Raw genomic sequence first — 13,585 nt, 5'->3', positions numbered from 1 at the left:
GAAGGTAGGTGAACAGAATGTAAATGTGGGGTTCTGCTTTATCCTGCTCAGAAACATTAAATGGAAACCTAATTCTACAAACTGGCAATCTAGTAAGTGTTTAGAGTAATTATATGTCAGCCATGTTTGTAATGATCAGGTCCTTGCAGTACACAGTGACACTGACTGATCACAGTATATGAACAGATTCAATAACACCCCCTTCCCAGGAGCGACCCCCTACCCCACTCACAGAGTCATTTTGGGGCTCCACTTGACTTCCACCCCGACTAGCTTCCCCCAGAAGAACATCTGATTGAACTGCAGGAACAGGGCATGGACATCCGGGCTGGGGTCCAGCAGCTCCCACGAAGGGTCCACTATGGAGAGATCTTTGGGGCGATTTACAGCCCCGACTTCGACCACCTCCTGAGGAGAGCGCCATGTCTGTCCCTCCGCTTCCTGATTGTACTGCTCCTGTAAACGGATAGCCAGCAGCAGATCATCATCCATAGTTTAGCAACCAGTTCTCATCCAATAGCGGAACCCGGAAGTGATGTCAGCGAAGGAATAGGAAGTGGGCGGTGCATACACGGAATAAACAAAGACCTTGTTCTATCGAAAGTTCCAACTCGTCGAGATCTCCAACGACCTGACTTCCGGTTTAGTTAGTAGGCTGCGTACGCGTCTCTGTGCGCAATCCCGCCGCCTAAAGTGCGCTGAATGAATGTGATCATCGATTTGTTTGTGCTTTTCGTCCTTCTAATCCCAGGACAGTGTGCATGAATAAAGCATGGAGTTTCTTGTATATCGGCACTCATTACATTGAAATGCATTAATAAAAATATTAAAGTGTAAGTTTATGTAGTTTAACCAGTTGACATCCGCGGTGTTAAACCCCCTTCCCATCCAGGCCATTTTTCAGTATTCAGCGCTGCGGTACTTTGACTGACATTTATTCCGTCATGCAGCGCTGTACTGAAATGAATCTGCCCGTGCGTGCCCGCTAGGGGGCGCGCACGAGCAGAAAAAAAATGCCGTCTGGTGACGGCAACCCGCCAATGCGACAGTGCCGTCCGTCCGTTTTTCTACTACGGGCGGACGGCAACTGGTTAAATAAACTATACTGTACATCTTGCTTTGTGTGCAAGGACACAAGGGGTGGACAGTGCCAATATTCTATTAGAATTCTGAACCTGTTTATAATCCGGACCTGCATGTCACTTCCAGGGGTGTTGGTTAGGCGTCAGGGAGGGACGTCGGCTATATCAGCTACCTCAAAAAGCTGATCGGATCTAGAATTTTAACAGGCATGTGAAGCGCCTACGGTCACATAACACATAAGAAAAGAAATAGCCTGTGACAATTCTGGACCCGATCAGTTGTTCTGCACTTGCACATTGAGCCGACACCGTCTGAGACTGCGTCAGCAGAAGTCACGCAGGCTAGACTTTTAATGAAGTCCAGAGGCCTGTTCAGTTCCTTAGCCAAGCGCTAAGTAGCTTTTCTTCAGCACTTCAGTTTGCTGCAGGAGTTTCACTGAACGTTTCGGCTGCAGAGTGCTAAGCAAAATGGCAGGGGATAATATTTTTGACTAATAAATACAATTTTCCAATGACTATTTGGTGTGTTCGTCCAACAAAACATTCAATTGTAGGTTCCCACACTGAAATGATTTCTTCCATTGAGTTTGGGCACCTTTCTCCAGCGCTGCCAGGTGTGCCCACAGTTAAAATGACTGCTGGTGCTCTGTCCCACCTTCTCCGTCAAACTCAGCACTCTGCATCCACATTCACTTCCGCAGCAAGTGCTAAGTTAGCAGTGCTGGGCGCTGACTTCGAGCACAGCGTTCAGTGGCAGTTTGCTAACTCAGCGCTCGCAGCGGCTGAGCAACTGAACACGCCTCAGCAATCTGTTAAAACTCCGGCCCTCCAGCTGTTGTTGAACTACAAGTCCCATGAGGCATTGCAAGACTGACAGTTACAGGCATGACTCCCAGAGGCAGATATAAAAGTAGAAAGTGCAGATGTGCCTAGCATAAGGAAGGATATTGAGAGCACGGACTAATGTAAATGAGGTCGCTTTTACCCAGATGTCCACAGTGGAGGAGTCTGTGTGCTGCCATGAGATTTGTGGGATGGACTACCTGCTTAATGAAGACTATGGCACTGGGGGTGTGTTAGGGGTTTGTCCTTTGTCTACATACATTGTGCTAAAAGATGTCTACCTTTCGTGTCTAATGAGATGTATGACTTTGGCAGTTTTCAAATGCCAACCAGCACTTAGGGGTACTGTTGCCTGACTCCCTGAGGATGTGATAGCTTCACGGCAGCACCACACGTAATGTCCAGTATAAAACTAGTGCGTACACTTTAACCTTATTTTCCTAACTTTTGTAGAGGAAGTGCAGGACCCCAAACCCTAAAAAACATTTTGTGTCTATGTGCATAGGTTGGACTTGATGGACTTATGTCTTTATTCAACCTCAAATACTATGTAACTATGCATAGATTGACAGCACCATTTACATTGAGCTACTGTATATCAGAGGAATCTTCTGCAGCATGATTGGAACAGTTTTTTGTCCTGGCTCAGACCTGCGTAGATTCGACATGCTATCGAGTATATGTGGTCACACACGTGTCCTATTTTACAATACACACGTGTACCTGATTTAGAGGCATGGAGACCCCCTAAAATGTGAGTGCTTTTCATGGCAAGATATTGTTTTGCTGATCTCATGTGTGTTGAGGTGATTTCTATAGAACGAGTTCTGTCTGCAGCCAAAGTTCACATATGTGCAACATGCTGTTCAAGTCCTGGGATCACACTGTCCAAAGTTCCCCAGCAATAATGATAAAACCATAAACCCCTTCATATTACTCTATCTGATAATGTGAATATAGATAAGGAAAACGATATAGGCTAGATGCACCCATAAACTGGAGGCAAGAAACCAGAGCAGGTAACAATGCTATGTCCTATGGAAGGCCTTTGACCTAGCCAATGTTGGTGGCATCCACCTCCTCCACCTATTCCTCTTCCTCTTTCACCATCTTCTTCACTTCCATCTCACCTCCTCCCCTTCTTCCTTTACCTTCTCCTACATCTAACCTCCTCCTCCACCTATTTCTCCTCCCCTTCTTTTACCCTCCATCTCACCTCCTTCTCAACCTTTTCCTAATCTCCGTTCTTCTTTTACCGTCTACCTCTCCACCTCCATCTCACCTCCTCTATCTATGTTATTATAACACGGCTCTGGGAGCTGTTTTTTGCCACCCCGTCAGTGGCTCATCATCCATTAACATATTTCCATTGGCCAAAATAATTTTTTTAACAGTTTTTGAATTAAAACTTTCATCATGTATTTACAATTTTAAAATTTAAACCTTCATTACGTATTTACAATTTTAATACTTTGTTATTATTTACATTTTTAAAACATGCCTTGTGAAAAAACACATGCAGCTTGTTATCACTGTAGTGCATGTGGACAGGGGCAGGCTGTAAGGATGCTGGAGGACATCGACAACGCTGAGGATTGAAAAAAAAATAAAAATATTTTATTCCCCGCCCCTAATTCTTAAAGTGACATTAAAGTCAGAATTCCCCCCGCCCCCCCTTTCCAATTCTGCTGTAGGGACTTACCTTAAATGATGTCTCTTTATTCGATAATCTTCTTCTTTCCTGTCCTTTTCAGCTGTCCCTCCAGGGCTGGTTGAGTCTCCGATCCAGCGCTGACTCCTCTGTCCTCCTCTTCTCTTGCTGTCCCACGGAGTCTGTGCCGGTGCACGCTGCTCCATAGACTTACCTTGTGTCTCTCTTCGTCTCCTTGCCGAACATCTGAAGTGCGCATGCGCCCGCCCCAAGATCCTTTGCGGCTGCCCGAGACTCTTCAGATGTTCGGACGGGAGCGCGTGATGAAGACGCAGGTAAGTTTAAAACTGTTTCAAAAGGTTTTTTTTAAAGTTTTTGCATACATCGACTGCTTGCTAGCAGTAGATACATGCAAAAAAAGTGAGGGTTTAATAACACTTTAAGGTCCCATTCAGATCTTTGTGTTCTTGTGCATGTGCATTCCTGCCAACATTATATGGTTTCTCCCCCATCAACTGACAGTTTCGTGTAACAGGTTGGCCTTTTACAGTAAAAGCAATGGATTTACTAGCAGGAATTTTTGCATTCTATCACAACCCCATCAGACTGCACGGGGGTACTCTGGCAGATTCAACAACAGGTAGATGAATATCTAACAGTAACCATTTACTATAGTATTTGCCCCCCTTTGCGGCCTACACACAAGGCCGAGGCATATGGGCATCTCCGGCATTTGGTTTTAGTTGTGTCAGACCACAGATACGTTGAGGACGAGGACCAAACTCACTATTACAGTATTGTCAAGTCTACAAGCACATGCATCTATACCAGATACCCAGTCAAGATATTAAAATTCATTTGAAGCTATTTTACAGTTTTATGGTTCACTAGGTAGGTTTTGTGCAATGTATGTACATGTATATTTTACTGTTTTAACAGTATATTTGCTTAGGCTTTTGGCTATACCATAAAAGCCCCATCCACAAACTATGGTTTGACTTCATACACTTCCTGTAGCAGACCAAGCTGTCCAGGAAAAGGTACAGTTACAGGAAGTCCCAGTTTAAGCTGCTAAATGGTCAGATCAGTTGTCAATCAAGCAACAGCGGACATGGACTGCAGAAGATTGGATGAAGGCACAACTGCCTGTAGTTCACACTGGAGGGTGACCAGGCTCCTGCAGCATTAGTAGCTTGTGTTCACCCTATTAAAGCAGGCCTTAGAAAGAAGAAAAACTGGCAGGAGGAGAAGAAACATTTACTTACACCAAAATATAAAAAAAACTTATACAACTTTAACAAGGCAAGAATGGAGCCACTGACATAACTTTAGCATTTGGGATTCGAGGAATATTGATTATTTACAATTGTAATACCATTTATGAAAACAGTATCTGGTGTGGTAACCAGATTCCTGGCGTCCAATTCTGTTGATGTCAAGCGTGAAAGATTCCATCTTTAGGATCCGATTAAAGCACACACCAATCTCTCCTTGTTCATAACTTAAGATGGAAATCACTGGTGTTTGATTGAAGTGTAGCCTTGTTGTGGAGCAGGTCACTTTAGGACTGATCTAATGTTGCAGCTGACCAGGGCTTTGGGGACTCAGACCACAGACTTATGGGGACTGAGTTCTTTGCTCAGGAAGATGCCTGCTGGACTAGACGTTATGGACTACACTTCCCAAAGTGTACTGAGAGGAGAGGGGAGTGTACTCTGACTGGAGAACATTCTTGCTTCATTTCCCGCGTGGAGAGCGGCTGAACAGAGATGTTGTGTGCAGTGAGTTGGTGGGAATGTACTAGGGATGCACAGATACTTTTCGAGTACCAGTGCAGATACTTGGCATGCTTACCGAGAACACCAAACACTGAGTCTGTCACTGAATACATTGGGACCCAACGATTATACCACTGGCCAGTTGGTTTGGTACCCGGGTACATTGGGACTAAAACAAGGTTCTACTCTAACTTTTATCCTGTGTAGAGGGACTGTTGCCATTGCTGCTGTATAGTCACCCTTCTAATTGAATTTGCTATACAGTTAAGGTGTTTGATGATAGAAAGTATACAGTACTTCTGTCTCTATTAATACTGTCATTCATTTCAACATTCAAAGTAAACTGTGTTAAACCATCTATACGCGTGCTGGTGTGCTCAGGATCCTTCATAGATGTTTTTATAGAGGAAACACAGGGAGTCCCAATAGTTCTATTACTGTAGACCACCCTTTGGAGCGAGCCAGAGGTAGTGTTATCCTGCATTGTAGACATGTTCACCGGACGAAATTCGTAGTATCTACGAACATTCCTACCAGACCCTCGATCCGAGCACTGGCCCCGGCGGTGCAGGAAAGGCAGGGTGGGGGGGCGATCGATATGTAAGATGTGTAGCGCAATAGTCGGTTTCGCGCGCTGGCGCATCTGACGCCTATTTACGTTTATATGTGCGTAAACGTGGGGGTGGGGGGACTTAAACATTTTTTGTCTTTTATTTTTTTTAACTTTTTTTTCCCCCCTATGTGATAGCACAGGCACACTGACAGACAGACTCCCTTTTAAAGTGTTTAGCTTGCAGTCCGCACAAAGGCCTGCTCCAAATAAATATCTAAAATGTAAGAAAAATTTAATATTTTGTGATTGTTTTTAGGTATTCTGTGTGAATGGGAACATACAACAAAGATATAGTGGGAGGGGGGTTTCTCAAAATTTAATGCAACAAAATAAAACACTTTAAGTACTCATAATGTCATGTGACTGTTGTATGTAAATCTCACTGGACTCAACTACAAATAAGTGTCACTTTGGTTTTTTATTAAGGATTCTTAACTCTATAGATGTGTCACAAAATTAGACTTCCATTAAAGGTAATGCAGTGCTGCTGATTGCTGTGCAGTGACTGACGGTGACCCGGCATCAACAGGACACATAGAAAACAATTGTTTCCTGTGTGACCTGGCGGTGACCTGCATTGTACTATGCTGAAGAATGCCGGTCACCACACATATGGGCTGATTTATAACTCTTCCATCCAGCGTATAGCTGGGCAATGCTGTTCACATGGCGGGGGGTAGTGTTTTGCTGAGATCAGCACAGAAGCAGCTGGTGCCCAAGGCTGAATAATATGGGCCCGCTGCTGAGGTGTGGGGGGGGAGGGAGGCTTTACAGAGGACAGCAAAGCATCGCTCTGTCTCTCATAGTCAATAAAATGTAAGCTTATTGTAATGTATGTTGGAAGGCCCTGAGTCTGACTAAATACCGCACTACCCACCAGAGAGCCCTGCACCGGCTACAAGAGATCCCCGCACTGGTCACCTGAGAGCCATCCTGAGACCCTGGAGACATGAGGCAGTGATCCTGAAACAACAGAGTATGTAGCTTCATATCTCTCTGCTATTACAAATCCCAGCAATACACTTCTACTGTATAGTGTATTGCTGGGATTTGTGGTCTTCTACAGTTGGCGGTATTCTGCAGTGCGTTGGTTCTCACCTGAAGTTTGCCATGTGTTGGTTCTGGTCTGCTCTGTGGTGTGCGTTGGTTCTGGTCTGCACTTTGGCATGCATTGGTTCTGACCTTTGCTCTGGCGTGCGTTGGTTCTGGCCTGAGATCTGCCGTGCGTTGGTTAGGGTCTGAGGTCTGCCATGCGTTGGTTTGAGTCTGAGGTCCAGTTTACTGTTTAGCATGTGTAAATATGAACATCGTTTGTGTGTGCACCAGTTATTCAGTGTTTTTCACTTCTAGTTCGTACGATGCTCGGCGGGTTTTCGAACATGTCGAAAAAGTCGATTATCGTAAGGTGTGCGGAAGCCGTGCGACCTACTACTGTAAGGTCGCACGGCTTCCGCACACCTTACGATAATCGTACGATCGCGGGATTTCCCGCGATTATCGTAAAGTGTGTGGGCACCCTTAAACTGAAACTGTAATTCATTTAGGCTCAGGTGCCACAATGTGTCTAAATGACCTTTGTTAGCCAGAAATGCCTCTTCTGTGCACCTCTTTCATCAAAGGCACAGAAGTCTTTTCTGGTTAAGAAGAAATAACTGTAAGCACTTTGGTGCTTCCTCTTAGTCAGCACTTTTAGAATGGCTGACACATTTGCTCTAAAGAGAGAAAAAAAAGTGTAAAACTGGTTCAGTTAATCAAAAAAATTAATTGGGCATGCTAGGTCAGACCGTTAGGCTCCATTCACACCTAGGCGTATTGTCAGGCGTCGATCAGCATGACAAAAAACGCTTGACATTTTATCGCAAGCAGAAATACCCCTGACGCATGAAGTAGTGCAAGAGCTACTTTGGGGCAGACTCAGGGCATTTTTTCCCCCATTGACCCAATAGAAAACGCTTGAAAAACGTGCAATGCAATTATTTTTTAGCAGATTTAGTGGGGGGAATTTATCAAAATCTGGAGCAGATTTGCACTGCAGCCAATCTATGTCTCATTTTGAAATCTTACCTGAGCAAACGGAAGAGAGATGCTGATTGGTTGCCAGGGTCAATTGCTCCAGATTCTGTTTGCTCCAGTTTTGATAAATTACCCCCACTGCGTTTTGCACATGAATATGCCACAATCTGCTTGCGAAACCGCGCGTAATAGGTGTGAATTCAGCCTTAAAGCTGAACTTCAGTTAAACAGCTTAATGTACACCTGAAATAAAATGTGAACTGCTTTGCTTGCCAACATTTTTTGAATTCTGTTCAGCGGGTCATGTGTTTTGTGCACCCCTGCCACACTGCATCGTTCCACAAATAACACTACATTCCTCAATACAATCTTTTGTCACCTGTCTGCCTAATGGAGTAGGGAAGAACATCTTCACCCTACTGTGGCACGTACACTTTTCCAGATCCTCTGACATGACCCCCAATTCATAATGCAATATAACTAATGAACTCTTGCAGCGTGTTTGTTTAAATCAGAACTTCAGCCAAAATATCAAGACGGAAATATTAGTCCATGAAACGATAAATGTAAAAGCAGCTTTTGTTGTAATATTCACTTTTAAACCAGAGCTTTCTGTTGCAGTACTTCTTTCTCACCACCAGATGCCCTCAGTCTGATGGCCAGAATCATTTAAAGTGGCACTAAATGCAGGAGTTAAAGGGGTTCTAAACCCTCCGTTTTTTTTGCCTATATCTACTGCTGGCAAGCAGTAGATATAGGCAAGAAGTTTTTAAAAAAACAAAACCCGCTTTAACTAGTTTTAAGCTTACCTCGTTATCGCTGCTCACTCCCGCACCGAGAATCAGGAAGTGATCGTACGGCCGCAAAGCATCTTGGGGCAGGCGCATGCGCAGTTCCGATTCTCGGCCGGGAGACGAGCAGGTAAGTCTATGGACGCGTGCACCCGCATGCAGACACCGCTGGAGGGACACATGAAAACATGGGGAAAGAAGAGGAAGATCAGAATAGGAGACATTTAAGTGCCAACCTAAAAAAAAATTTGACTTTAATGTCACTTTAAAGTGACATTAAAGTCAACATTTTTCCCCCCACACCCAATGTTAAGTAAAACACTTACCTTAAATGATGTCTCCTAATCCGACCTTCCTCTTCATTCCTGTTCTTTTCAGCATTCTCTCCAGCGCTGCTGCAAGTCTCCGATCCAGCGCTGACTCCTCTGTCCTTGCTGGTACTTCCTGTCCCACGGTGTCTGCATGCGGGTGCACGGCATCCATAGACTTACCTTGCGCCCCTCCTTGTCTCCAGGCCGAAAATCCAAACTGCGCATGCGCCCTCCCCAAGATGCTTTGCGGCAGCCCGAGCAGTTTCGGATTTTCGGAGGGGAGCTCGCGTCGAAGACAGCGGCAAGTTTAAACCCCTTTTAAATCGTTTTTTAAAAAAACTTTTTTTTTTTACTTTTTGCATATATCTCCTGCTAGCAGGAGATATATGCAAGAAACCCTTTAAATCCTAAAAATACATTCAAGTACCTCAACTATTAACAACAATGCATCTTATTTGTGTATCACTCAGCTGTAGATCCTCAAATCATCTCTGAATTAGTGCTGACACTGTCCTTCCTTCTGGAGGGTGGCTACTTTGTTCCCCATGGTCCCTGTGTGTGTTGTAAAGTAGCCACCGCTATTAGCTCACTCGTGTGATGGACTACAATCTCACATTTAGTTATTCCTATTGAGATTGTAGTCTATCATGGGAGCGCACGGAGAGCAATAAGTGGTCAAACTAATTATGTAATAAAATAACTAACTGCTATAGCGGTTATCTTTTAACAAAGTTCATGTGACAGTTGCATGAGGGAATCCAGCATGCAGACTGAGTGCCATAATCAGAAAGGTTGCCTTCCTATTTGAAAAATAATTGGCCCTTTTAGAAAATTACTTAAAAAGGAGAACTATGAGGTATGCCAGGAGGGTCACACAGGGCCGTCCCCAGAATGAGGCAACCAGAGACCATAGAAGAAGAAGTCACCAGCGCCAACACTCCACTATCCTTGGAGGGATACACATAACTGGCTCTCACAAAAAAGGCAGCTCCTTAGCAGTCAGGGAAGCTGGAAAACTGGCAAAAAATAAGCACAACAAAGAGCGCCTCCTTAGTGTAGAAAGTCTTTATTAATCAAGGTGAACAATAAGAACTGTACTCACAAACGTCCAATAGTAGATAGCCTGTAATGACAGAATTCACAGCAGAAGTGTAGGTACAGATGAACAGCAGTGGCTTAGGGCATGCAGACAGGAAGCCTCATCTATCTCACTGCATGTAAGCATTCCAGTTGACACGTTTCCCTTTCATCAGAACAGTTTGGGAGTACAATTCTTATTATTCACCTTGCGTGCGCCCGTGAAATTGCAACAACAAAAAATAAAAAATACTACCCAAAATTGGCCATGGTCGATGATATAAAAGCTTTTACCACTCAACAGTTTAGTGTTAAAAGTGATGGCCCTAGAATTATTGCTCGCACTCTGATGTTTGTGGTGATATGTAATATTTGTGGCACAATCTAAATGATTGGAAAAGCAGGTGCAAAGGAAGGGAAAGATTTTGGGGCCCTATAAAACCCAAGGCTGGACAGAGCACTGGTAGCTGATCCTCTAGCTTAAAGTGACATTAAACCCTCAGATTTTCTAACATAAACCAATACTGTAATGTGTGCCTTACTGTAATCAATGGTTGTTTCCCTTCTCTTTGCTGCTCTTCCTTTTAAATCCTCATATCTTCTCATGCTTGGAGAACTTCCCTTTTCAGCTCAGGGCCTCTTCCTGTAGTGCTGGCTCAGATTACAAGCCTATAGAAACGTATACACAGACACCTATCGTTTTTTAAAAAAACTTTTTTTTTTTACTTTTTGCATATATCTCCTGCTAGCAGGAGATATATGCAAGAAACCCTTTAAATCCTAAAAATACATTCAAGTACCTCAACTATTAACAACAATGCATCTTATTTGTGTATCACTCAGCTGTAGATCCTCAAATCATCTCTGAATTAGTGCTGACACTGTCCTTCCTTCTGGAGGGTGGCTACTTTGTTCCCCATGGTCCCTGTGTGTGTTGTAAAGTAGCCACCGCTATTAGCTCACTCGTGTGATGGACTACAATCTCACATTTAGTTATTCCTATTGAGATTGTAGTCTATCATGGGAGCGCACGGAGAGCAATAAGTGGTCAAACTAATTATGTAATAAAATAACTAACTGCTATAGCGGTTATCTTTTAACAAAGTTCATGTGACAGTTGCATGAGGGAATCCAGCATGCAGACTGAGTGCCATAATCAGAAAGGTTGCCTTCCTATTTGAAAAATAATTGGCCCTTTTAGAAAATTACTTAAAAAGGAGAACTATGAGGTATGCCAGGAGGGTCACACAGGGCCGTCCCCAGAATGAGGCAACCAGAGACCATAGAAGAAGAAGTCACCAGCGCCAACACTCCACTATCCTTGGAGGGATACACATAACTGGCTCTCACAAAAAAGGCAGCTCCTTAGCAGTCAGGGAAGCTGGAAAACTGGCAAAAAATAAGCACAACAAAGAGCGCCTCCTTAGTGTAGAAAGTCTTTATTAATCAAGGTGAACAATAAGAACTGTACTCACAAACGTCCAATAGTAGATAGCCTGTAATGACAGAATTCACAGCAGAAGTGTAGGTACAGATGAACAGCAGTGGCTTAGGGCATGCAGACAGGAAGCCTCATCTATCTCACTGCATGTAAGCATTCCAGTTGACACGTTTCCCTTTCATCAGAACAGTTTGGGAGTACAATTCTTATTATTCACCTTGCGTGCGCCCGTGAAATTGCAACAACAAAAAATAAAAAATACTACCCAAAATTGGCCATGGTCCACGATATAAAAGCTTTTACCACTCAACAGTTTAGTGTTAAAAGTGATGGCCCTAGAATTATTGCTCGCACTCTGATGTTTGTGGTGATATGTAATATTTGTGGCACAATCTAAATGATTGGAAAAGCAGGTGCAAAGGAAGGGAAAGATTTTGGGGCCCTATAAAACCCAAGGCTGGACAGAGCACTGGTAGCTGATCCTCTAGCTTAAAGTGACATTAAACCCTCAGATTTTCTAACATAAACCAATACTGTAATGTGTGCCTTACTGTAATCAATGGTTGTTTCCCTTCTCTTTGCTGCTCTTCCTTTTAAATCCTCATATCTTCTCATGCTTGGAGAACTTCCCTTTTCAGCTCAGGGCCTCTTCCTGTAGTGCTGGCTCAGATTACAAGCCTATACAAACGGATACACAGACACCGTGTATCCATTCCTGAGACAAGGCAGTCTGCTGCAAAACAGAAGTTCTGCCCAGCATGAGAACAGATACAGAGTTAAAAAGGAAGAGCAGCAAAGAGAAGGGAAACAACCATGGATTACAGTAAGGCACACATTACAGTATTGGTTTAGGTTAAAAAAATCTGAGAGTTTAATGTCACTTTAAGTGTTGTGGACTGCGTCAATAAGAGAAAAGATTTCCTTTAACTTGGGCGTAATAACAGCAGACCTAAACTCCTCGGGCAAAACGTAACCAACAAGGTCTGCAGCTAATCACAATCAGAGAAAGCATCTCTGGCCGATGGCTCAAAATCCCCTTAGGCCGTGGGTAAGTCAGACACAGAATCTGCTGGATGGGAAGCAGAGACATGCTTGTGGCCTCTGAGATCAGAGTCAAAAATAGCTTCCAGGCTACCTCTGCAAAGTCCAGGGGGTTCTGGTCCAAAATCCAGGCTGAGGATGACCGTGCCGCATAGCTGCAAATCAGAGGGGAAACCTCCAGCAGTGATGTAGAGAAGGATCTTGATTGAAGAAAAAAAGTGAAGAAAGAAAATGCTAGAAAAATCACAGGTCAGTGTTTACACTAGCAGAGCAAAGTAGCAGAAAACGGAGTCTTGCTGGTAGTAGGAAAGGGTTATACCATGGGCTGGCCTAGTTTTTTTTGTCAGTGTCCAGTTTGTGGCAGTATAACCAGAAGGTTTGAGTCTTCCAGTGTCAGGAAATAAACACCTTCATATGTGCTGCTCTAAATGCTACTGCGACTCCACGGCCCACTTGCCCATGGTGTGTGCCAAAACAGACCCGGAGGACACAAAGTCGGGAGATCAGAGATGCGTAATTAACATCACATTAGTACAGGGCAGCCACCATGCAACAAAGCTGCACAGCCAGATTCAGTTTGCAATAGTTGTAAATAGTTGCAAATGTTTATAGAGCTTCCACACTAGTTTATAGACAACACTCTATATTCTATTTGAACCAACACTTAACAAACTTTTATTTTAATGACAAAAATATCCGGAACTCTGAAATGTACAGTTCATTAATTATTTTGGACCAAGCATGTCTTCAGGCCTGACCCACTGGTCAAACTGTTCTGCAGTTAGGATTCCCAGTTTAATAGCAGTTTCCTTTAATGTGGAACCGTCCTTGTGAGCCGTTTTAGCAATTTTTGCAGCTTTATCATATCCTAAGGTAAAAAAAAGAATGTAATATTAGTATAAATATGAGAACTTTCCTGAAAAAAAAAAAAAAAATACACAAGA

At 43.6% G+C, this 13,585-nt stretch overlaps 2 protein-coding genes across 2 annotated transcripts in view; both read right to left on the bottom strand.

Annotated features, from left to right (window-relative positions):
- SPRTN (SprT-like N-terminal domain) overlaps nucleotides 1-516 on the bottom strand; it is a 9,352-nt gene extending 8,836 nt beyond the window's left edge. The window contains exon 1 of the mRNA XM_018572941.1: nucleotides 233-516. Within this exon, the coding sequence (XP_018428443.1) occupies nucleotides 233-492 (260 nt within the window). The 5' untranslated portion in view covers nucleotides 493-516. The remainder of the gene's footprint in view (nucleotides 1-232) is intronic.
- Nucleotides 517-13,300: 12,784 nt separating this feature from the next.
- FH (fumarate hydratase) overlaps nucleotides 13,301-13,585 on the bottom strand; it is a 31,779-nt gene continuing 31,494 nt past the window's right edge. The window contains exon 10 of the mRNA XM_018573004.1: nucleotides 13,301-13,509. Within this exon, the coding sequence (XP_018428506.1) occupies nucleotides 13,367-13,509 (143 nt within the window). The 3' untranslated portion in view covers nucleotides 13,301-13,366. The remainder of the gene's footprint in view (nucleotides 13,510-13,585) is intronic.

This window comes from Nanorana parkeri, unplaced genomic scaffold, assembly GCF_000935625.1.
Source record: "Nanorana parkeri isolate BGI_ZX_2015 unplaced genomic scaffold, ASM93562v1 scaffold46, whole genome shotgun sequence".
Lineage (NCBI taxonomy): Eukaryota > Metazoa > Chordata > Amphibia > Anura > Dicroglossidae > Nanorana > Nanorana parkeri.
This window is presented reverse-complemented; position numbering and strand designations above follow the sequence as displayed.